The sequence below is a fragment of the Hemitrygon akajei genome, chromosome 19, assembly GCF_048418815.1.
Source record: "Hemitrygon akajei chromosome 19, sHemAka1.3, whole genome shotgun sequence".
In the NCBI taxonomy this organism is placed as follows: Eukaryota; Metazoa; Chordata; class Chondrichthyes; order Myliobatiformes; family Dasyatidae; genus Hemitrygon; species Hemitrygon akajei.
In genome coordinates, this window is record NC_133142.1 from 42,046,861 (window position 1) to 42,070,475 (window position 23,615).

The following is a 23,615-nucleotide window of genomic DNA, read 5'->3' on the forward strand; positions in this document are numbered from 1 at the left end:
CTGTTAATGAAACAATGAGTTCTTCCATCTACTGCCTTTTTGAACACTCTGCCCATGCTGTTTTTTTTAATCTCACCATTCCTTGGTGCCATTTTTTTTAGTTCTAACGTCTCTCTGCACCGTAACACGTCCATAGCTACCTTGGGTTTGTTAAAAAAAAACCTCATTACCAATGTTTTGTAACTTTAAATTAGTTTAATATTTTGAAGGAAGACAAGGGAGTCTGATCTGTGAGTTTACTTTAAGTGAGGAACACATATCACAGGGTAGCATGTTGATGTCTGCAATTCACATGCTTATACATTAACTCACAATTATTTAAAGTTCACAAACAAGAATGCTTAATCAATATCAACCAAAACCATTTATCCACACTGGCCTTTTCAATATTGGTCAATGACCAAATTCAAACGAATGGTGCCACATGACATTTGAGGGGTGATTGATAAGTTTGTAGCCTTAGTTAGGAGTCATTGATCATGTGGATAGTCAGAGGTTTTCTCCCCCAGGGCTGAAATGGCTAACATGAGAGGGCAGTTTTAAGGTGCTTGGAAGTAGGTACAATGGAAATGTCAGAAGCAAGTTGTTTTTTTACGCAGAGAGTGGTGAGTGTGTAGAATGGGCTGCTGGTGACGGTGGAGGCGGATACAATAGGGTCTTTTAAGACTCCTGGATAGGAGCTTAGAAAAAGAGGGCTATGGGCAACCCTAGGTAATTTCTAAAGTAAGTACACGTTTCGCACAGCATTGTGGGCCAAAGGGTCTGTATTGTTCTGTAGGTTTTCTATGTTTCTATCTATATCTATAGATCTCTACCTCTACTTTAATCATTACTTTGTTAGAATCTAAAGATTTACTTTATTTGTTCACGATCATTACACTATTATTCTTGTATATTAATGTCTTGATAAAAATACATTTTATTTTATTCTATTCTGGCAGAGCTAATAAAATACTTTATTGCTCATAACACAAGACATCTGAAAAGACATCAGGCCTCCGAATACTTTCTGATCTAAAGCAATCAATCTTTCCAACTTCACACACAAAATTCTGAAGGAACTCAGCAGGTCAGGCAGTATCTATGGAAATTAATAAATGTTTAATTTTCAGGCTGAGACCTTCATCAATCTTAGTAACTATCTTTTTTTGATAACCTATCATTGTCAGCTTTGTAACTCCATTTTCCGAAAACATTACAAATAGCATTGATACCCTGGAAGTTAAGATTTTGAAGGATTTGATCCTCGCAGTTAGATCACATGCAGTCAATCAGCTTTTAAGGAGAGGTACCATAGTAGTGATCTCTCCATTCTGTTCTGAAAAATGTAAACTTTCTATTTCTTGAGTTCTGAGGAAGAGTTTCTAACCTGAAAAATTAACTGGGTTCTTCCATCCGCTAAAAATAAAAGTTAGATGTTGGTCTCCTTTGAGGTCATTCATAAACTCGCTGATTGTAATAACAAGAACATGTAAGTTTTTTTCCTTTTCCTCTTATTAAAGTCTCTTAACCAAGTTGTGTTAGCAGCTTGTAATGGAGAGGGAAAAAAAGTACTTAAACAGGACAGATGGACAAAGGAAACACCGTTCAATTCAAAAACAAAAAAATTACTCACTGAAGACAATGTTATATATGATTACATCATCCTGGTGATGCTGTTGGAAAGAGCAGTGTCTTCCACCAAGTCTTCAGGCTATCAATATACTTACAAAATGATAAACAAACTTCAGAAAAGGACTTCCTTAATATCACTTGAAAGATATGTTAGTAAGATATTTATAACATCAGAATCTTTCCCCTAAAAATTTGACTGTGGTTCTATTTGGTGGAAGTAATACAATGTTTGAGGTTATCCTCTCCTTGAATGCCTCAGATATTAATGTCAATATAATTTCTGGTCAGTTTGAGTTGGACTGCATTGAATCAATTGGATGTTACATAGGAAACCACTAGCTACCTGTAGTATACACTCCAGAATTCAATGTTTGTGTATTGATGAATGCCTGACCACTTGGCTTGCTTCTTGGTTCACTATCGAGTTCAGAGGTATTCTAAAAGATCTGAAGATGCACTTTGTGTCTGCCACCATAGCATGATGGTGCATTTAGTACAGCTCTATATATTTGAATGGAGCCATTAACCTTCACTGAAGAACAAATGGGTAAATATAAATTTGTATTATTTGAAATGTACATGTTTTCCCATTGATTTTAACCAATTATTTAGAAACTGGGAAAGGTAACAGAAGGCCATCTGAGAGGGCTTTAATTTCCACTACCTATGGCTGGGATGCCATGTACTGCTGCTCCATTTTTTGGAAGGGTTGTGGCAACAACAACAACAAAAAGGTTAAGTATGTAACAGAAGAATGTGAGAGAAGGATAACTGCAAGACAGATTCAAGACTTGCAAGGTCTGGAAAATCAAACTCTCAAGATAATATGAATAATATATGATCCAACATGTTTACAAAGAACTTGAACTCTTCATGGCAATTTTGTGAACTATTTCTCAACCTATAGGAAAGCCAAATAATGGTGTTTACCTATTGCTCAAAGAAACGTGAATGTCTTGTCTTGCTGAGGTCACTTAGCAACTAAAGATCTAACTGCTATTTTAATTTGAGATGGTCTTCAGAGTGGCAATGCGATAAACATATTTAAAGTAACTAGAACTGAAGCCACTACAACTATGCTTAGATTTAATAGAGAAAAGAATTATTCAGCAATATAGGTTAAGGACTTAATGTATTTTATAACTGTTCCCACATCACCTTAGACAGTGAGCATTTCCTTCAGTAAAATGAAACTGTATTGAACAGTAAACTGAATTCAGAACTTATGAACAACTGAAGCTTCAAAATGACCCTAGTTCTCTTTGGTAACTAGTAGATTTTTCAAATATCATGAGGCTAAGTGCATTAACAGAAAGCAAAGTACCATACTAAATACTCAGATGATAGCTGGTGGAATTATAATTAATCCTTCAAAAGCAGAAGGCTCAGATTTAACTTCCAAAATTCAATTTGTTCATTTTCTGATCTCTTTCTTCTTTATTGTGTTCTAATACATTGCCATTGCATCCAGTTCAACGTTCAAATATCTTTAAAAGTAAATGCAAAATTATCACAAAATGAGAGCCTTCATCTTCCAATAAATTTCAAATGGCTCAGATTAAGCAGGTGCACTTCAATGTACCACTTCTTTTCCCAATCATATCAAAAATTAACCTGTTATCTGTTTCATTTTTAAATACTTTGGATAATCCATTGAACCAGTTAAATTACAGCTAGGTGCATAATAACCTGTATCATTGTGAGAATGGTTGCAAATGCAACTCAGCACCCAAAGAATACAGAGCAAAATTTAAACTGATCAGACTACAATTTAGGAACACAGATTTACCAATACTTTCCTTTGTTGAACAAAAGGCAAAACTGTCTTGCAAAATGCTTCAATAATACAAAACATTATTACTTTAATTTGTTCATTAAATATAAAATTATGGATGTAGGTAGCATTATAAAAGAATTCTGCAAAATTTTGTTAAAGTTAATGTCTCCAAAATATTTTAATAATTTTACTTGTGTCTTAGTTCCATTCCATTTGCTTTGTAAAGAACAGTATAAATTACTTTCAATTGAATCTGACATAAACAAACCTCTGTACTGAGAAGAGCACTGCTTCCCAGAATACCTACAATTAAAACAATGCTTTCAAGACAATGATTCTCAATTACTAAACACAGTAAATCCCATTATTTACAACTACCTCAAGAAAAATAGATCTCATTATAACACCATTTACTAGGAACTAAGTAATTTGCCAGAATGAAAACTAAGAACAGCACTGTAGTGCCTTATAGCAAGTTGACCACATCACAAATTCTGGTCTGTCAACAACTAATACACCAGCTTCTTTGAAATGGCTACAACAGATAATTTTTCAGCAGCCTCAGCAGAATAATAACTGTAGATTTATTCAAAAACTAAAGTTAAAGCATGAAGTTGTTAGAATAATCTAGTTGCAAGTCATCTCCCAGAGTTATGCACAATGATTATCAAAAAGGCTTAAATGGACATTTTAAATGGTTCCATTTTAAAATATCAGGTGTTATCAAGCATCTTGAAGGAACACTAAGGTAACGATCAATAGATTTCTAATTAGGTCTACATGCAAAATTAAAATATGATTATTTCTTAATTGTGAACAGCATATTGCTTTTAAAATAGTTGCATTTTGCGAGCTCATTTTGTAGGTACCTACTGCCTTCACTCTCCCACTGAGAACATTCTACCGTAATTTGGACAGACATTTCTGTAGTCTATTAATATGACGGAAAAAATGGAGGGGATATACTCAATTTCATAATGTATGTTCTAAGAAAGGAAACTACCTTTCCAAAATTTGTGTGTAAAATTAATCTGGTTTTGGGTTCACAATTTTCTTTTCTTTTACTTGCTTGCATAATACCTGAGCAAATAAGGCAAAACAACAGCATTTGTCCATGGGAATGCAGCTCCCTAGGTTGTTACAGTAAGGAACACAGTTGATACGCAGTCAGATAATGGAAGAAAACTATTCATTCCATAGAGGGGCCTTTTAACTGGAACATTTTTACAAATACCCTGTTAAGATGCAATATAAAACTCCATCTTAGAAAGCTGCAAATAGCAATTTAAAAATAACTTTAGTTAAAAGTAATGTACGAGGGGTGATTGATAAGTTCGTGGCCTAAGGTAGGAGGAGTCATTTTTAGAAAAACTAACACGTTTATTTTTCCTACATTTATACACTTAGTCCAGCGGTTGTGGAGCATACGGATCCCTTCTTTGTAGGAGTCGGTGTCTTGGACCTCCAGAAGTGGTTCACAGCATGGGGTGATTGATAAGCTCGTGGCCCAAGGTAGGAGGAGATGAGGTATTAACTTCAAACATTCTGCATTTTCACTCAAAGAGCTGAACTGCACCTGCATGTAATGAGAGCTGTATAACTCATCTCCTTCTACCTTAGGCCATGAACTTATCAATCACCCCTGCTGTGGACCACTTTTACAAAGAAAGGATTCATATGCTCCATGACCGCTGGACTAAGTGGGTAGATGTAGGAGGGGACTATGTTGAAAAATAAATGTGCTAGGTTTTCTAAAATTGACTCCTACCTTAGGCCATGAACTTAGCAATCACCCCTCGTATGTCAACTCAAAATAAAGGAAACAAAATAATGTCAGGGTAGTGTCCTGTCCAAACTCATACGGTAAATCTTCCTTAGTACAGCAAATAGTCAAATATCTCAGAACCTTAAATGACTTATCCATATTCCAAGTGATATTCTTTCAGTTGCTTTTTGTTTCCAAAAGATAACCTTCATTAAATCACTGCATCTGATCTGGGACAAGCTGTTTAAAACAGTATCGCAATGTATTGATACAAGTTGCATCAATATCTCAAATGGTAGTGCTATATCTGACTCTGATTATTTTAAAGTTTAAGTTATTAAATCCAACAGAGCCATGTCATGCATGTCATTCAATCTGCTGTTATATTCTTGAATAACTTTTGATAAGAACTAGAGGTTCTTTGGCACAAGTAACTACAGTGCTATTCACTTATAGATATTTATATCTATATATAAAATATATATTTAACATATATACACACACACACACACATATTAACGACATGGTTGCCAACATCCTTCCTGTTGACTTTCATCATCCATTTCTGGTATTCTGGGCTGCAGGGCTGCCCGTGTTAATCCCCAGAATTTCTGGGGCAACATGTCTTTCTTAGTTGCTGTAAACTTCCAACCCATATGACTTCCACAAGTACGGCACTGGGCTATAGTCCACGCAAAGCTGTCAGGTATTTCAAAATGAGAAAGAGGTTAGAAATGTTCTTAGTTAATCATATGTAGATACAAATCATAACCAGCATTTTGATACCTTTTAATATTAAAAACAACTACATTACAAAGTCTATTTTGCTGACAAAGCTGATGTGGCTGATATTGCTGTGAACGTGGACTTTCAAAAAGTATTTTCTAAAATTCTACTTAATAAATTTGCCAGCAATAGAATGAAGGGAGGAGGAGTAGCAGCATAAACATTACATATGCTTTGAGCATAAACAGTGGTATTCCCAAGGAATTAATTCTTGTTATATAAAAATGATTTGGACTGAGAATATTGAATATACAGTGAATTCCGGTTAATTATGACACACTGGGATCAGTACATTTTGGCCCTATTAAGCGGCTGTCCCAATTAGACAAACTGAGTAACAAATTATGTACTTAAATGGAATACAGAACAAAAAGTAATACAGTACTATACAAATCTATTAGTTTCTAATACTTATCAGAGGAATTAATCTAGTGTACATGGCCGTGTTGTTTTGATTAACAAAATCAATGTAGACACCTAGTGCAGATAATGGACTGCCTTCATACAATGCTATCAATGACTGCATCCTCCAAACCTTCACTGTCACTGTAAATCTCAAGATGTTTGTTGATACCTTCAAATTCTTCATGTTTCCTAACATGAACAGTGCAATTGTTTCTTTTTCACCCCAACAATTTCTATCACCTCCAAGCCTGAATGCTTGAAACCGTGCTGAGCAAAACAGTTCTGATTTGTCTTACTGCTTATTTCTCACTAACTATCAGTGACAAAAATCACTGCTTTTTGAATACATACACATGCCACTGATGCTATTTAAAAACTGGTGCTCTAAGCATCTAACAGCTATGCAAGTGCACACAACTGACACTAGTTAGGACCTGTTAGGCAATAGTTTCCTGTCTCAATTAAGCAGGATAGCATCCCAAATAAACAAAGGGAATACTGGCAATTTTGTCAATTAGCTTTTATTCTTTAAGAGCTGCCCCAATTAGACGATGGCTTAATTAACTGGAAGCCACTGTAATTTAAAAATATGTAGATTATCTCAAACTTGAGGAATATAATGATGAACATTAAGAACATTTAGACTTCTGAAAGAGGCATACCGTAGATATGATATATGACACTTAATATAAGGAAGCATGAAATATTGTGCAAGAAAGAATGTGGAGCGGAAAGAGGTGAGACAAAAGGAAACTTGGATACATGTATGCAATCACTTAAGGTAGCAACAAAGGCTAAACTGTGGCTAATTTACAAGATCCCATACTTAAAAAATACATATATTAAGGACAAAGCAGTATCATACTGACCAGTTACAAAATGCTTACAAATTGAATTATGTACAACTTTAGTAATAGAAAAGAAGCATAAATTGAACAGTAAATATACAACATTGTTAAATGAATCCTTAACATTGAACTTTGCTATTTAAATAATATGCTCAGAATGAGTGAAATAGGACACAGTATTTCAACTTCATTACAGTAGCTAATAAATAACAAATTTAACACTCTAAAAATATACTATCAAGTATAAGATTACCCGGGGAACCAGCTATGCTGAGTTGACGGCCGTCCAATTAAGTTCAGGTTGTTAGCTTTATATACGGTGAGGGTTTCATGTACATAGCCATGAGGATTCACGTAGGCAGCCATGGGTCCATATAATGATAAGCTAGAAGGAAATGGATGATAGAAATTAAGAATTGAAGTATTCTGTACAGCAATAAAGATAGAAAACTAACACTTGAAATTATACTGCCACCTGCACTCAGCAATGCCATGGATTTATCAAGTTTGTATCTGGAGGGACAAACTGGCATCCAAAATGTATCAATAAAACCCTTTGTGGTGGCAGAGCCTCACATGTACAGCCATCTGGATGGGCCAGAACAAATTCCACTCACATGATATCTTTGAAGAAAGATGGTAAACCTAAACCCCATCTTTGATACAATGTCATTTAGAAAATGATAGAAATGAATAAAAGAATACAGATGAGCTTAGGAAGGATTATGGCGCTTAACGGTGACTCCTTTGCTTGCATCTTCGGAAACAGCTCTATTTCTACCTTTAATATCTTTTATTTTTCCCTTTCAGGGTTCTTTTGAAGACCCTGACCTGGAGCTTCCTTGCAGGCTTCGGTTCTTTGCAGTAATGGGACCCGTTCTCAGGGTTACACAACTGGCTGTTATTCGACTTGCCAAGGTTTGGCCTGAGAATCTTGATCGTGATTGGAAGCCTAAGATATTGGGGCTCTGGAGACAGGCAGATCGAGGGACGGTGTCACAGCAAGAGCCTCGTGTGTCATTGGGGAGGCCGGAAAATCTTTCACTGTGGGCCCAAGGACCCGAGGCCTTTGCGATCTTCGGGGCTTGAAAAATGCAACGAAATGGACTTTTAACATCGTAAACCAGTGGGCTGTTAAGTCTCCCGCTTGCTGTGAAAATGGGGTTCACCTCCCTCTCCCTTGCCAGGGAGAGACAGAACTTGGTTTGTCAAATGTTGGATGAAATGCGAAGTCTTTGGGGTAACTTTGGTCTGTGTCTTTGCTATTGCTTAGCACATGCTTGAGCTCAGTGACAGTACTGATGCACATTCATTTTTGCAGGTGAGGGGAGGGGAGATCGTTGCTCATTGCCGCTTATGCGTGGGGGGGGGATTAGGGGTGGGAGACTTCGGAGTTCTTACATTTAACTGTCATTCATTCCTTGGGGCACTTCTCTGCTTTCATGGATGTTTGCAAAGAAAAAGCATTTCAGGATGTACATTGTTTAAATTTCTCTGACATTAAATTCAACCTTTGAACCTTTGATTTAACCTACTGGAAAAATAATGCCACATCAACCCTAATTAGTATGCCAAAGCACATAAATTTTTTGGAATCAACAAGTGATATGAATGAGACAAGTCAAGTAGAGTCAAAGGGAAAACCTCACCCACCATGATCATATTGAATTGCAAAGCAGCTTGAGGACTCTCAATGCTTGACTCTCTAACTGCTTCACTGATTTTATGCCGGAGTGTGAACCATCTGGATTAATTCTCCAAGATATATGGAGCAGCTAAGAAATTTAAGTGTCCATTTAGATAAATCATTAAAACAAGTAACCAGACACAAAGTAATCAAAACATCAATAAAATGAAGCTTTATTTCAAAGAAGTTGTAAATTAAGTGAAGAAGTAATGGCTTAGTTATTTGGAGCCTTTAATGGAGTATCGCATGAATTTGATAGTTAAATCAAGGTTGCTCAATTTAAACAGTCCTAGGCAGTAGTATAACTGGTAACAATATTAGTAGGTGGCGTCTTCATCCTCCTACTTTTGACTGTGTGGCCAGATTCTGCCCTAACTCCATTTACAAATTTACAGATGATACCAATATAATGGGCCACATCTCAAATGATGACGACTCAGAATACAGGAAGGAGATAGAGAGTTTAGTGACAAGATGTCAAGACAACAACTTTTCCCCTCAAAGTCAGCAAAAAGAACTAGTCATTGACTTCAGAAAGGGGGCTGGTGTGCATGTTGCTCTCTACATCAACAGTGTTGAGATTGAGAAGGTTGGCTCTTCAAGATCCTAGGTGTGAACATCACCAAAATCTCGTCCTAGTCCAACTACGTTGATATCACAGCCAAGAAAGTTCAGCAACATCTCTACTTCCTTAGAAGGCTCAAGAAATTTGCCACGTCCGCATTGACTCTTACCAAGTTTTAATCAATTCACTACAGAAAGCATTCTGTCTGGATGCATATTGCTTGGCATGGCAATTGACTGCCAAGAAACTGCAGTGAGTTGTGTCGTTAGCTATCCCCCATGGACTCTGAACATACTTTTCGCTGCCTCCATAAAGCAGAGAGCATAATCAAGGACTCCACACACCCCAGATACTATTTCTCAGTCCCTCTCCCATTGAGCATTACATACAAAAGCCTGAAAACATGTACCACCAGGTTTAAGGGCGGCTTTTATCCCACTATCAGTCAGACTCTTAAATGGACCTCTTACAAAATAAGATGGACTGTTGGCCTCACAGTCTACCTTGTTACAATCTTGCCCTTTATTGTTTAACTGCACTGCAACTTAACAAAGCTTTTACACTTTCTTCTGCATTGTCATTGTTTTATGTTATTCTAGCTCAATGTGATGATTTCATCCGTATAGACTGTATGCAAGATACGCTTTTCACTGTATCTTGGTACATGTAATAATAATAAACCAATAAATGAGGTGAAATGGGTAAAATATAGAAAGAAATGCAGATGTCTACCACCAAAGAAAAGGGTAGGTCATTACATTTGCTTCAAAGGCAAGTGACAAATTTCAGGTGTGTAAATGGATGATACCAGAATGGATTTATTTACATAGTAATTGCAGATTTAACTCTGAGTAAATAAAAAGCTGAAAGCATACACAAGCAAACTGATCTATTTACATCACTAGACAAAAGTTTTTCTCCTGCATGTTCTTATTTACACCTGAAGTTGCTAACAATCCAAAATCAGGTTTATTACTACTGTCTTATATGGCATTAAATTTTTTGTTTAGCAGCAGTACAGTGCAAAGATTTAAAATTACTATAAATTACATAATATATAATTTCAGCAAGAAAGGAATAATGAGGCACTGTTCATGAGCTCACAGACCACTGAGAAATCTGATGACAAAGGGGAAGAAACTTTTCCTGAATCGTTCAGTGCTGATCTTTAGGCTTCTGCACCCCCTCTCTGACATCTTAAAGAATTTGTTAGAGAATTACTATCCTATAATACAAGAATATATAGAAGGTGCACCATCTGGCCTGCAGTTATCCATTGAGATTGTGAACGATCTAGCTCAACTTAATTTTCTTGCAACATCCTTCCGTTCCTTTATTCCCTTTATTTATATTTTTCCCTCATTTCTGATTTAAATAAACACAACAACCACGGTTAGACAATTTCAAAGATTCGTCACCCTGAATGAAAACATTTCTCTCATCTGCTCTCCCCTTGAGTGATCTATGGGTCATCTCATCTAGGGGAAAGCTCCTTCTTATTGACTCCTGCAAGAATATAGCAAGTCATAATTAAATTTTTATCCAGTCTCGTTAAACCTCAATGAAATTTGTTAATTTGCTGCAACAAAAATAACAAATTTCACCTCATACACAGTGATAATAAATCCAAATCTGATTACTCTTTCAAAAGGGAAAAAGAAATTACCTGAAGATATCATTTTTTGTGGTTATCTCTGTGTGGTGGCATCTTTTACAACATAGAGACGTACACTGTAAACAAAAACATTAGTTATAACTTTTTATGACTGTTGTAACTATTTGACTAACAATGCAAAATTACAGCACTCATAAGAAATACATTTGAAGGTAAAATGGCAACTTACTAAGCTATACCATAACTTACCATAACATATAATTCCAACTACTGGAACCCAACTGGGACTTTGAAAACGGAACACTAATAACCATCATGCACATTATATAATTAACTACTTTACTTGTGTCTTGCAGCTGTAAACATTGGTCCCTGATTACAATGCTATGTGATGTAATTTATCAATTAGACAATTGTCTCAACAACAGTATCAGATAAATGGGCATTGCTTTTGAAAAATATGAATAAGGCAATTTATATATTTGGTTCTAGTATGAAATACAACACTTGGCATAGATTTAAAAGCACAATTACTGTGTAGAGGAAGCACTTACTTTGTCCATCAGATCCAATTCGCAACGGAGCCGCTGAATAGCACTACCAATTTTAAGCAGATCTATTCTTAAGGTATCATCGATAGGCAAACAAGCAGCCACCCTATAAGAAAAATCTGTAAAACAGTAATTCATCAATAATTTGCAATTTTTCTTGTTCAAGATGTAGTCTGGATACTTATCAAATGATCAATAAGTTTTTAATGGAACTAACTACTGAAATAGTTTAATTAAATTTATTTATTTCTACATGTAACGTTGCTAGTCATTTCATTTAAGCTTTCCCCATCTAATGAACTCATTCAACAGCAAGGACTGTTTCAAAACTATTTCAAAACGAAAGCAATTTCAAAACTACATTTATGTCTGCATTAAAAAGGATTTTTTAAAACAAGCTGAGTAAAATAATTAATTAATATCATATAATAAGTAAATTATCATAATTCTTACCTACAGGATTTGAGGGAAGGGAGTCATCTTTGAGATTTTCATCCCATTCTCGGAGTTGTGCTTTCATTCTTTCCATTAGTATTTCCTATGTAGATAACAGCAAAACTAAATCGCTGCTCAGATTAAAGGATAAGTGGTTGTACTTTACAGGTTTTGCCTGCACTTATTATTTCCTCCTAGTTATATTAATTTGCTGCATTCAGGTACTTGACAATGACACTATGTCCTGCTCACAGAATGGAATTAAAATCAGGAAATTAGTGTAGTGACAACAAATTGTTTATTCTATCATGTCTTCAATCTGACTTTTTGCTAAGAAAAGATTTCCTCACTAAGTCTGGTACTTCATGTAAACAGATAATATTCATTTAAGTTTAGCTAATGAAGGCGAGAGATTCACTGAATTACAAAGCATCAAATCCAGGTGCTATTAAGGGAGCTAGGACTTTACTCTTTGGATAGGAGGAGGATGAGAGGAGACATGATAGAGGTGTACAAGATATTAAGAGGAATAGATAGAGTGGATAGCCAGCGCCTCTTCCCCAGGGCACCACTGCTCAGTACAAGAGGACATGGCTTTAAGGTAAGGGGGATATTAGAGGAAGGTTTTTCACTCAGAGAGTGGTTGGTGCGTGGAATGCACTGCTTGAGTCAGTGGTGGAGGCAGATAAACTAGTGAAATTTAAGAGACTACTAGACAGGTATATGGAGGAATTTAAGGTGGGAGATTATATGGGAGACAGGGTTTGAGGGTTGGCACAACATTGTGGGCCGAAGGGCCTGTAATGTGCTGTACTATTCTATGTTCTATGTATTCCCACTAGAACCAGAACAAATGTAAACTTACCATAGAGGAAGTGTTTCTGGCCAATTTTAATTTCATTTAAATTGTTTAGACTTTAAACTTTAGAGGAAATGGGACTGTTTGCAATTTCCTTCTCATTGATCAGTCTGAACAAATGTAGATCTGTAGTGTAGTTACTCGCTATACAATCCTGCTAAGCAACTGAAGGGAACAAAACTGGTTCCTTGTTCTGCAAATGAATGTAAATCTTTGCCAACAGTTTTATTTGAATCTCTTAATGGATTGAGATAAATACTGATTTCTGATTAAATTAAAAATACTTGAACATTAGAACATATAATTTTGAGCATTCAGTTCTCATACATTCATTGACTAAAACTAAACTTAATGTCAATCTTGCAATAGACAGCAGACAGGGGCAGCTAGTGAGTCAGTCCTGACTTCCACTACTGTGTTCAGTTTGCACAATTTCCCTGTGAATATGTGGGCTTCCTCTAAGCGCTCTTCTTTCTCCTACAAGGATGCGCAAGTAGGTTACTCACCACTGCAAATTCTTGCTAAAGTAGACAGGTGACGGTGGAAGTAAATGGGAATGTGGGAAGAATAGATTACACGGAAAATTAGTTGCAGAATAAGATTGCTATGTGAACTGGAATAAGCTCAAAGAGACAAACTGACCTCTTACATTGTGAATATTGAAAATGACATCATATTTAAATCTTAATTCAGTGCAACCAGGCCATTAAAAGAGCAAATTTAGAACAAGGATTGAGTTCTTGACTAATTTCAGTGCAGCCAAGATTAATTATAATCAAAGGTTCAAAGGTTTATTTTATTGTCAAAGAATGCACGTACAACACAACTCTGATATTTGTCTACCTCAGATAGTCATTAAATACAAAAAAAGACCAAGGGTGTTGATCAAAGAAAAGACATCAATTCCCCCCTACCATGGGCCCGAAAAAGAAAAGAAACAAAACTCGCAGTCTCCAAAATCCACTCTCCCTCCCACAGAAAAAAAACGACAATAACAAACAATCCCTGACTCCCTCATTCACAGAAAAGAACAGCAACAGTAGCACCAAACTCTCAACCCCATCTCTGGCACAAAAAAATATGAACAAATCACACACCAGCCAAACGGCCAAGATAAATATAACACCCAAAAATTGAAGGAAACCAATATAAAGTACAATCAAGCAGAAATGGGAAATTACACAGCATAATGCAAAGCATCTTGCTTACAAAAATGAATGCAATGAAGTTATTTATCACATAAAACATACACTTATCTGCTTTATTAGAAACATATGACAACTAATTTTACAAGCTATAACATCTAAATAACATAAACACCGGTGACCCGTTTTCTTTTAAGGGGTCAGTGTGGATATGGTGGAGGATTACAAATACCTGGGGATACGAACTGACAATAAACTGGACTGGTCAAAGAACACTGAGGCTGTCTACAAGAAGGGTCAGAGCCGTCTCTACTTCCTGAGGAGACTTAGGTCCTTTAACATCTGCCGGACGATGCTGAGGATGTTCTAAGAGTCTGTGGTGGCCAATGCTATCATGTTTGCTGTTGTGTGCTGGGGCAGCAGGCTGAGGGTAGCAGACACTAACAGAATTAACAAACTCATTCGTAAGGCCAGTGATGTTGTGAGGGTGGAACTGGACTGATGGTGGTGTCTGAAAAGAGGATGCTGTCCAAGTTGCATGCCATCTTGGACAATGTCTCCCATCCACTCCATAATGTACTGGTTAGGCACAGGAGTATGTTCAGCCAGAGACTCATTCCACCGAGATGTAACACTGAGCATCACAGGAAGTCATTCCTGCCTGTAGTCATCAAACTTTACAACTCCTCCCGTGGAATGTCAGACACCATGAGCCAATAGGCTGGTCCTGGACTTCTTTCCACTTGGAATAATTTACTTATTATTATTTAATTATTTATGATTTTATATTGCTATAGTTCTACACTATTCTTAGTTGGTGTGTCTGTAACGAAACCCGATTTCCCTCGGGATCAATAAAATGTCTGTCTGTCTAATTGGCAAATTTTTCAATACTCTGTTGCATGAATACTGAATTTTACATCAATTAGTATAAAACAGAAAAAATAGGAATGATTGTCACACTGCTTTTCCCAGGATAGGGAAGTCTAAAATTAGAGGGTATAGGTTTAAGAATAGAGGGAAGAGTTAGAGGATTTGATGCGCAAGCTTCACAGAAAATGACATGTTCCTGCAATGAGCTAAGGTGGTGGTAGGGGCAGATTCAATTATAATATTTAAGAACCATTTACACAGGTATATGGAAAGGAAAAGTTTAGAGGGGTATAGACCAAATACATCTACCTAAGCTAATCTGTGCATATCTTCACTGGCATGAACAGATTGGGCCAAAGGACCTGTTTTTATATATCTATAAATCTAAACTAAAAATTACTTCATTTTGCAATACTGATAACTGTTATTTTGATTATCACAAATAAAATTTAGATTTATACTCACTGCATCATACAATGAATATACCCATGGAGGCCACCAAGTCAGATTTGCACAATGGAAATTTCTCTAGAGTACAAAGAATAAAAAAAAGTATAATGAAAAAAATGAACAAAGATTTTATAGGTAGTGGGATCAATGAGATAATATTTAGCTTTTGATTTTGACTGTACAGGGTCTCATTCTACAAACCACTGATATCAACCAATGATACAGATAACAGAAAACATCTGCCTCATATTTGAAGAGTATTTATGGAAGGTAAAAATTCAAACCAGATACTGGTTTATTCCGCCTCCTTCAGAATCAGTCATAGGAATAAGGCAATGTTTTATCAAAACTGGAATTGTTGAGGATATTTGAAAGTTCAATGTTTTTTAACTGCACAAATTTTATATTGGGCCAGTTTTTGATGAGGGAAACAGCAGAGTTCAAAATACAAGAGCAATGATTTTGAAGTCTACCACAAGATCATTTTAATATGCTCAATTTAATTGAGTGTAATGCCCTAGTTAAGATTTCTACCACAATGCTGTAGGTATTTCATTTCAGCCATTTTCTACAAAAACCATGTGTCAGGCTCATAGAACGTTTTGGTTTTGGCTAAAGTTGCGAAGCCCTGTAGTTCAACTTAGGGATGCTGTGTCAGCCAATCAGGATTGTGGGATAGGGAGAAGGTTCGAGAGAGCGATTTGTGACGGACAGCCGTCTGGTTTGGGGTCTTTTGGTGGGAGCTGCGGAATGGGATAGAAGGGATGATGCCGCAGAATGCAGTAGGAAGGAGAGATCCTATTGCCTGAAGAGCTTTGTGCAGATGAACAGCTCCAAGGAGAAAGGACCAATATTTCTGAGAAAGCCAGTTTGTTCAAGGTGGACTTCAAGGGAAATTCGGAACATGGCAGGTGTTTTCAGACAGACCGTGGGTTTGGCACCGTGAGTAACAGTTATACCCAGCTTTTGGAAGAGATGAAGTCCAATGGTCATGTGCACATTTAGACTGGTCTAATAGACACTTTTATTTTTTTTTTCTTTCTTTTCTCTCTTTTAATAACTGATAAAGCTGAAATAGATAAATATACTTTCTTTATAATTTTATGCAGTGTTATTCTGCCTACTGATAATGTGTATGGGCAGTATTTACACAGCATTTGCTCAAATCGAGGTTTCTTTAACTGAAACATCATATTCCAGTTTGGTTGAACCCCAAATCATACTGACCCTAGATGTATATTGTTTATGAAAGTTGTCCTTCTCACCGCTGAGTTACATGGTCGTTAGCAGAGTTAGCTAACGAGCTAAGTTTGCATATGAGTCCAGTGAGAGGTTTACATAGGCTTCCAGCAACTTTAGCTAATTTGGAAAAAAATCTTGTGGGCATTTTAATGAAAATACTATCAGTATATAAAAGTAATAATGCACGAAGATTTAACTGCTGCAATATAACATTCATTAGTTGTATTAAAAAACAATTCATTTCCAATATAGCAAAATATTAGTCTTGTATATTTCCTGTTCGGTGATTCTTCAAAAGGTGGTTTCACATTGATTGTAAGATTACCATTTATATACGTTAATCAAATGGACAGAGAATTCCAATCAGAAATAAAATTTAAAAATAATGAAAATTTGAGCAGCCATAGGATCTGTGGATGTGGTTAAATTAAATAGATGAATAGGCAGCCTAAAAATGGGTTCTGTTTCCACTTCAGACTAAAACAACTCACTTTTTCTACTACTGCAACAGTGGATCAATATCAAGATAGTCATTAAATGTGGCTATTTTGTTTTTGGAGAATAATTTAAGGTCTTCTGCATTTCAGTGAAAAACTGCCTCTTTTACTGCTATATTTTGATAAGATAGATGAACTAACCTTTTGATATTTCTGCCACCACTTCTGGGTTTGCTTTAATCGGCATGCAGGGGGCTTATCTGAGACAAACATATGAAGTCTGTTAAGAGAATTAAGCTGAACTCCTGATACACTTGAAGGAAGGACCCACTCTGGCAGGATCTGAACTTTTGCAACCCGAATTCTACGAACAAGTTAAAGTAGAATATGTTAATGTATTTGTCATAAATCGAACTTGTGATATTTTACACATGGTAGAGACAGTAATTGTTATTTTATACATAGGTTTGCACTCATACAGGTAAAATATAAAAAGGCAATAAAAAGCGAAATCATTAAAGTAAATCTTTGATGATCTTTTGGACTGTTGGTCACTACTTCTATAAATAGCCAATTTTATTCACACTTTAGACAGATGGGTTATTAACTTTCCCATGAACCTAATGAGATTATAGGGTACAGGAAATATACAAACACTCTGGACCACAGCTCTGGCCACACACCTAAGCACGTTTCTGTGCCCCAACCTCAGTTCTAGTTCCATACCCAACCCACATCTATACCCTAACTCCAGCCAGACTCTCTGCTTGTATGTAATCTTTCTTCTTGATTTGACCTACTGTATATAATATTCATAGATAGGATAAAGCATGCTCATGTCTGTAAGTTAAAGGTTAATAGTAGGCACCTTTCATTGAAGATGAGCAGTATTTTATTGTAAACCAATTCTCTACAATGGGCCAAAAATATTACCCTTCCCCCCATATACTGTCAATTTTCTCCTTCCAAAAATACATTCACTTCCTAGAAGGCTCTAATTATTGGGAATGACTCCACAAGGATTGATTTCATTCTGGAAACTCATTTTAATGTTCAAGTTAATGTGACAGCCAGTTTGTGAGTCAATGAGCCAAGCAAACTGAAAGGAGCTTCAGAAATGTACACAATTCCAGCAACAGTTATTAGTTCTCAGTGATTGTTACTGTCCAAGACAAAATTTCTTGTTAGGACAGGTCTGGTAACAACATTCTTTCTGTTGGTACCTCCATCCGATTGTATTCTGCTGAATAAACCTTCAGGACTACTATTAACCAAATCAAATGCACCAAAGCAAAACTCCTAAGGTAATGTGTTCAGTAGCTTTCATTTTGCAGTTTAAAAGTTTACATTGGCATGTTTTAGCTTGTTGATGCACAGTGCAATGAAACGAGATCAAGATGCAAAATTTAGCCCACAACCCAAATACTCAATGCTGGAAATAAAACATGGCCTCGAACAAACAAAATATGATTAAGTGCTAACTATATTGGTTACTAATAAACATTATTTTGAACAAAAAGAAAGAACAGTGATAAGTAGCCTTGTATGTTGCCATCTTACCCATCAGTTTGAGTTCTTGTCTCAAGAACTTTAAACCTCTGACGCCCAACAGCTTTCACTTTCACAGTTTCAATACCATATTCTTGTTCCTCCCTATATTCATAAATTTCTGCTGTGGTTCCAAATTCTGCAGCACGGTCAGTATGTTCACTAGGAGAGAACAATGAGTAATAAGAATGTGGAACGGTGCATATTACCAATGACTCAATTATGTACAGATCATGTACATTTAGCTTTAGAAAAGCCAAAAAAAACCCAAAATATGTCAACTGCTCTAGCTAACATGTTGTGTACGGTATTACTAAATACATGGTTTCAAGAAATTTGAGTAGGATGCATTTCACTAATCTGTTGTTCATGATATTCAGGGAATTTTGGGTTCCCTCACCTCCAAGAACAGGACAAGCCTAACCAAAACAATAGAATTTTCCGCTTATTTAAGTCTCAGGTGAAGTGAGACAACACCTGGCAGCTAAAATGAAAAGTCTCAGTTTCCATACACTACAATTCTTTATCTAGTTGAATGCAAGAAAAACTAAAAATAAAAGTAACATGTCAATTGCTGACGTATGTCAAAAGTTGTGGGTGGTATGGCAGAATGGAAGCAGACTCTAACAGTGAGAGTTTTGGTGAAGATGAAATAACTGATTCAAATATCTCAGGTGCAGAGGAAAGGAAAGCAGAGGTTAGTAAAATAGGGATTTGGTTGTGAGTAATGTAAGTGATTCAAATAGGGACCTCAAAGGTATTAAATAAAGGAATTTTTGTTGTTACTAGCCTTTATAATATCCATACACTAGCTTTTTAAAATTCTTGGGATATTGCCAATATGCTACAGGGAAAAAAATACACCTATAATATAAATAAACTTGAAAACAAGTTCTCACTGAAGACTTAATGCAACAGAAAGCTGCACATTAAAATTGAGGTAAAATATGTCACTAAAACACATTTTTTAAATAAGAATATATTGACAAAACAAGCTAGAACTTTTGATGCCAGCCTACTATTTAGGATAGGCACGCAAGCAACTAGTTAATGGGGGAAAAAATACTATTCTAATTTTATGGATTTTGGAAGTTCTCACTGTATGCTGGAGGAAGTCACATTCTGCAATTTCATTTGTTTTTTTATGGTAGCAGATGGTGGCCTTTTGTATAAATGTACAGAGGGAAATGCTACAATCAAATTGCAGTTAATTGGTCTTGTGTGCATCCATTAGGCCTCTTCAGTTATCACTCAGCCAACAGCAACAACATCTCTGAATTGGAAGACAACCACATTAAGTACTTCAGAATTTTTGATACTGTTAAGATTTTACACTGAAGATTTTACCATTTGAAAGCATTTTGTATTCATACCTTAATATGAAATTCATTTCAGAAACTAATTTGGTAAGTTTCTATGTAAAGGTTTTGTAAAAATATAAAAAAAACAGCCAATTATTAAAATTTACCTATTAGAGAAAGAAAATTGTGGTAAGACACATACAAATTCAAAATGGCTCATTTCCCATGCAAATATGACTCCTTTCAACAATTAAGAACTGATCGGTGGTTAAAGCTTACTGCACATCTAAGAACCTGCACCTGTATGCTAGGATGCCAAATGTTCTGTCTTTCTGAATCAGATTTCGCATCATGGATACTTCTTGAGGACGAAAAAGCTGCAGTGGTAAGGTTTGCCCAGGAATAAGAATAACAGCAACATGAGGGAGAACTGGGATGGTTGGTTTACTCTCTTCATCGTGCACAGTACGACCATGAAACTCCTCCATGTCCATTCCCAAGTACTAAAGGAAAAAATAAAGTTGATGTATAGTTAGATTTAAATTCCTCCAATGTACAGATTATAACATTGAATGCAAAGGCATCCAGCATATATTGTCAAATATTCATGCACAATGAAAATTTAAGATCCTTTTGCCATAAAAGTAAGGTTCAATTTTGGTTTGTGTTAAATCCTGATACTTGACTAAGATTTACTTCGACAGTATTCCACATGCCTCAATGATTAATATGGAGCGATGGCAAAATATTTGTTCACTATTGTCCTGTCCAGGTGAAACAGTGGAAGCAAAATGGAAAGATTAGATCATACATTGTACATAGTTTGGATGCTAAATCTGCAGAAAATCTGGATAACATGTTTCAATTCTATATTAATGCCAAATGAATCACCAAACTCACACTGTAATTTCTGAAATTGTAAGTCAATTTAAACTGTCAGCCTAAACATAAAAATTTAAAAATTAATTGTAACTGTTCACTAAATTTATAGCTCAATATGTTTTGAATTTGATACTGTTTAGGTTATGTCTCTGTCATCTTGTTTCCAATGCAAGAGTATATTAGCAATTCAAAGGTTGAAATACAACATATATAAATCTAGAAACATTGTTTTAAAAGAAACAGAAATGCTTGCTTATATGAAGTTGTGCCAGATCAGCTGAGGGGAGAGAAACAGAATTAACTTTCAAGATGATGACATTTCATCAGTTCATTAATGTAAAACATCAATTATCCTTCCCTTCCATAAATGCTACCTGATATGCTAAGTATTTTCAACATTTTTTCAGTAATCTGGCCATACAGGACAGACTCAATATAGTTCTTCAAACAGAAAACAGTGAATCCTAGGAACTCACTATCCAAGATTATGGAGGCTCAGTTTATAATAGGTTTGAAGACATAAAAGGATTCAGAAAAACTGGTAAAGTGCACAAAAGTAAAAGAGCAATCATAATATTATGGATGGTCAAGTAAGTCAAGTAGGCACAAAGGCACATGACAGGTTTCTGCTCTTATTTCTCCTGTTATGTTCTATGTTTAATGGGAGAAAACAGTGGAATTCCTGGGGTGCCTGCTGTGCACACACAGAATGGCTCAAATAGCCTCCTTCTGTGCTACATCACTCAACTTTAATCACAGAAAGAGTTTGAGCAAATTAAGTTGGTTTACCAAATTATCATTAACATGCTGTCAATGCCTTTTTGTTCTCAGTGGAGTTTGAACTGGCCCAGATCTTGCTTTTTAACTGGCAGTTTAGAAAGAACTGGAACTAATATGATTGCATGGATCAGCACAGAGGTACTGTACAAGCAGGTACGTCTCATGTCCCACTCAGCCGCTGGATTCCTCACTGATTCTCAGGGAAAAAGCTTAAGTTATACTGAACTGAGAGGAGATAATCTCTGCATTCTGCCCTTTTGCTTTATACCATTAACTTAAGTGAAGTTGGAAACCTGCATGGAAATGTAGATAAAAGTAGATGAATTGGATTCATTTTACATTTAACGAAAAACATTTTTAATCTGTCAAAAAGGAGTCTGGAAGGTTTTGGGGTGTAGCTGTAGGATCACCACCTAAGGCTTAGGGTCTCCAGCTCAAAAGAAACCTTTGGAGTCACAAAGCTTACTGCACCTGCTGGCGCTTATTTGAAGACTGACAAAATTAATAATATCAGCAACAAATTTAGAGCAGTTCAGGGTGTTGGTGAGTACATTAAGGTATTATACAAAAACAACGAATTTACATACACTATCACTGACTGAACTAAACTGATGTTTTCAGACTAATCTTCAGCTACTGCTCAAAACATTCCAGTTTAATGCTTCTTTGGTAGAGCTTGATTTTAAAAAATACATTCTGCAGTTCCAGCATTTTGTATTTTCATACATACAGAGTGTGCAGTAGGCAGACTTGGATCAAAATTGATGATGCTTGGTTTTTCAGCCTCTTCACTGTCATGGTCTTCAACTTCCATGTCAGCAAACTCATCTTCATCATCTTTTAAAGAAATGAAAAACATAACTTCACAATGTACACAGCTACAGTATGACTTTTTAAAGGGCTAAGCATATGATGGATTTCAATGCAGTAAATTTCAAAATTTTTGAGCAGTTTTATGTAAGATTAGATGAAGAGAAATGGAAAGGGATGTGTGGAGCACAACATAAGACTTGTGCTGTACAGCCAATTTCTATGCTGTAAACTTTACGTAGTTCTATAAGTATAACCTATACCATTCTCCTTCATTAGTTTATTAAACTTCTGCTTAGATACTTCTTTGCTGCTGTAACCAACATCTGTACATGATGGTGCGATCAATACCATAACTACAGATTAAAGATAATTGTAAAATTTTTGTTTGGATTTACAATACACTTTCTTTGCCCACAATTATCACTCTGTAGCTTCTATTATGTAGATAAGTGTTAATGCTTTCCGTAAAAAAGCTGACAACAATTGTCAGTAATAGTATGAAATCAAGTTTAATGGCATCCAACCATATACACGTACACTGCCAAACAAAACATTTCTCTGGACCAAGGTGCAGCACACAGTACATTTTACTCCACTCAACACAGTAGCATTACCACAAATAAATTAACAAATGATTAAATATATTCTAGAAGATTGACATTTAGCATAGGGTACATTTACAACACAAGTTAAAAAGTAGACAGTATATCGCTACATGATGAGATCTGGATCATAGTAGGGAGTTCAGTAGTCTCATGGCCTGGAGGAAGAAGTTGTTTCATATCCTAGCAGTCTTTGCCCTATTGCTACAGTACTTCTCCATGATGGTAGGGGTTAAAGAGATTGTGGAATGGATGGGAAGGATCTTTGACAATGCAAAGAGCTCTGTGCACATAGCGTTTCTGATAAACATCTCGGCTGGGTGGACAGAGACCCCAATGATCCTCTCAGCAGTATGCACAATTTTTGTAGGGTCTTGTGGTCAGATGCCTTGCAATTCCCATACCAGATGGTGATGCAGCCGGCAGGACACTCTCAGTGGTGCTCCTGTACAAAGTGGCTTAGAATGGGGTTGGCGGGGTGGGAGACTTCTTCAACTCAATCTCCTCAGGAAGGGAAGAAGCTCCTTTGCTTTCTTGATTGAAAATGTGGTATTGAGAAACTACGAGAGATCGCCTGTTATGTGCAATCATGAATACAAAATAATTTCAAAATTAATTGCAAAATATACCAGTGT

General features: G+C 36.1%; 1 protein-coding gene across 1 annotated transcript in view; it reads right to left on the reverse strand.

The window, feature by feature from the left end:
* Positions 1 to 175: 175 nt before the first annotated feature.
* Positions 176 to 23,615, reverse strand: part of crbn (cereblon) — a 29,277-nt gene continuing 5,837 nt past the window's right edge. The window contains exons 2-11 of the mRNA XM_073072433.1: positions 22,296 to 22,402; positions 20,204 to 20,406; positions 18,615 to 18,764; positions 17,256 to 17,418; positions 15,391 to 15,453; positions 12,067 to 12,151; positions 11,617 to 11,732; positions 11,114 to 11,178; positions 7,449 to 7,580; positions 176 to 5,855 (exon numbers count right to left, since the gene is read on the reverse strand). Coding sequence (XP_072928534.1) covers positions 5,672 to 5,855; positions 7,449 to 7,580; positions 11,114 to 11,178; positions 11,617 to 11,732; positions 12,067 to 12,151; positions 15,391 to 15,453; positions 17,256 to 17,418; positions 18,615 to 18,764; positions 20,204 to 20,406; positions 22,296 to 22,402 — 1,268 coding nt within the window. The 3' untranslated portion in view covers positions 176 to 5,671. The remainder of the gene's footprint in view (positions 5,856 to 7,448; positions 7,581 to 11,113; positions 11,179 to 11,616; positions 11,733 to 12,066; positions 12,152 to 15,390; positions 15,454 to 17,255; positions 17,419 to 18,614; positions 18,765 to 20,203; positions 20,407 to 22,295; positions 22,403 to 23,615) is intronic.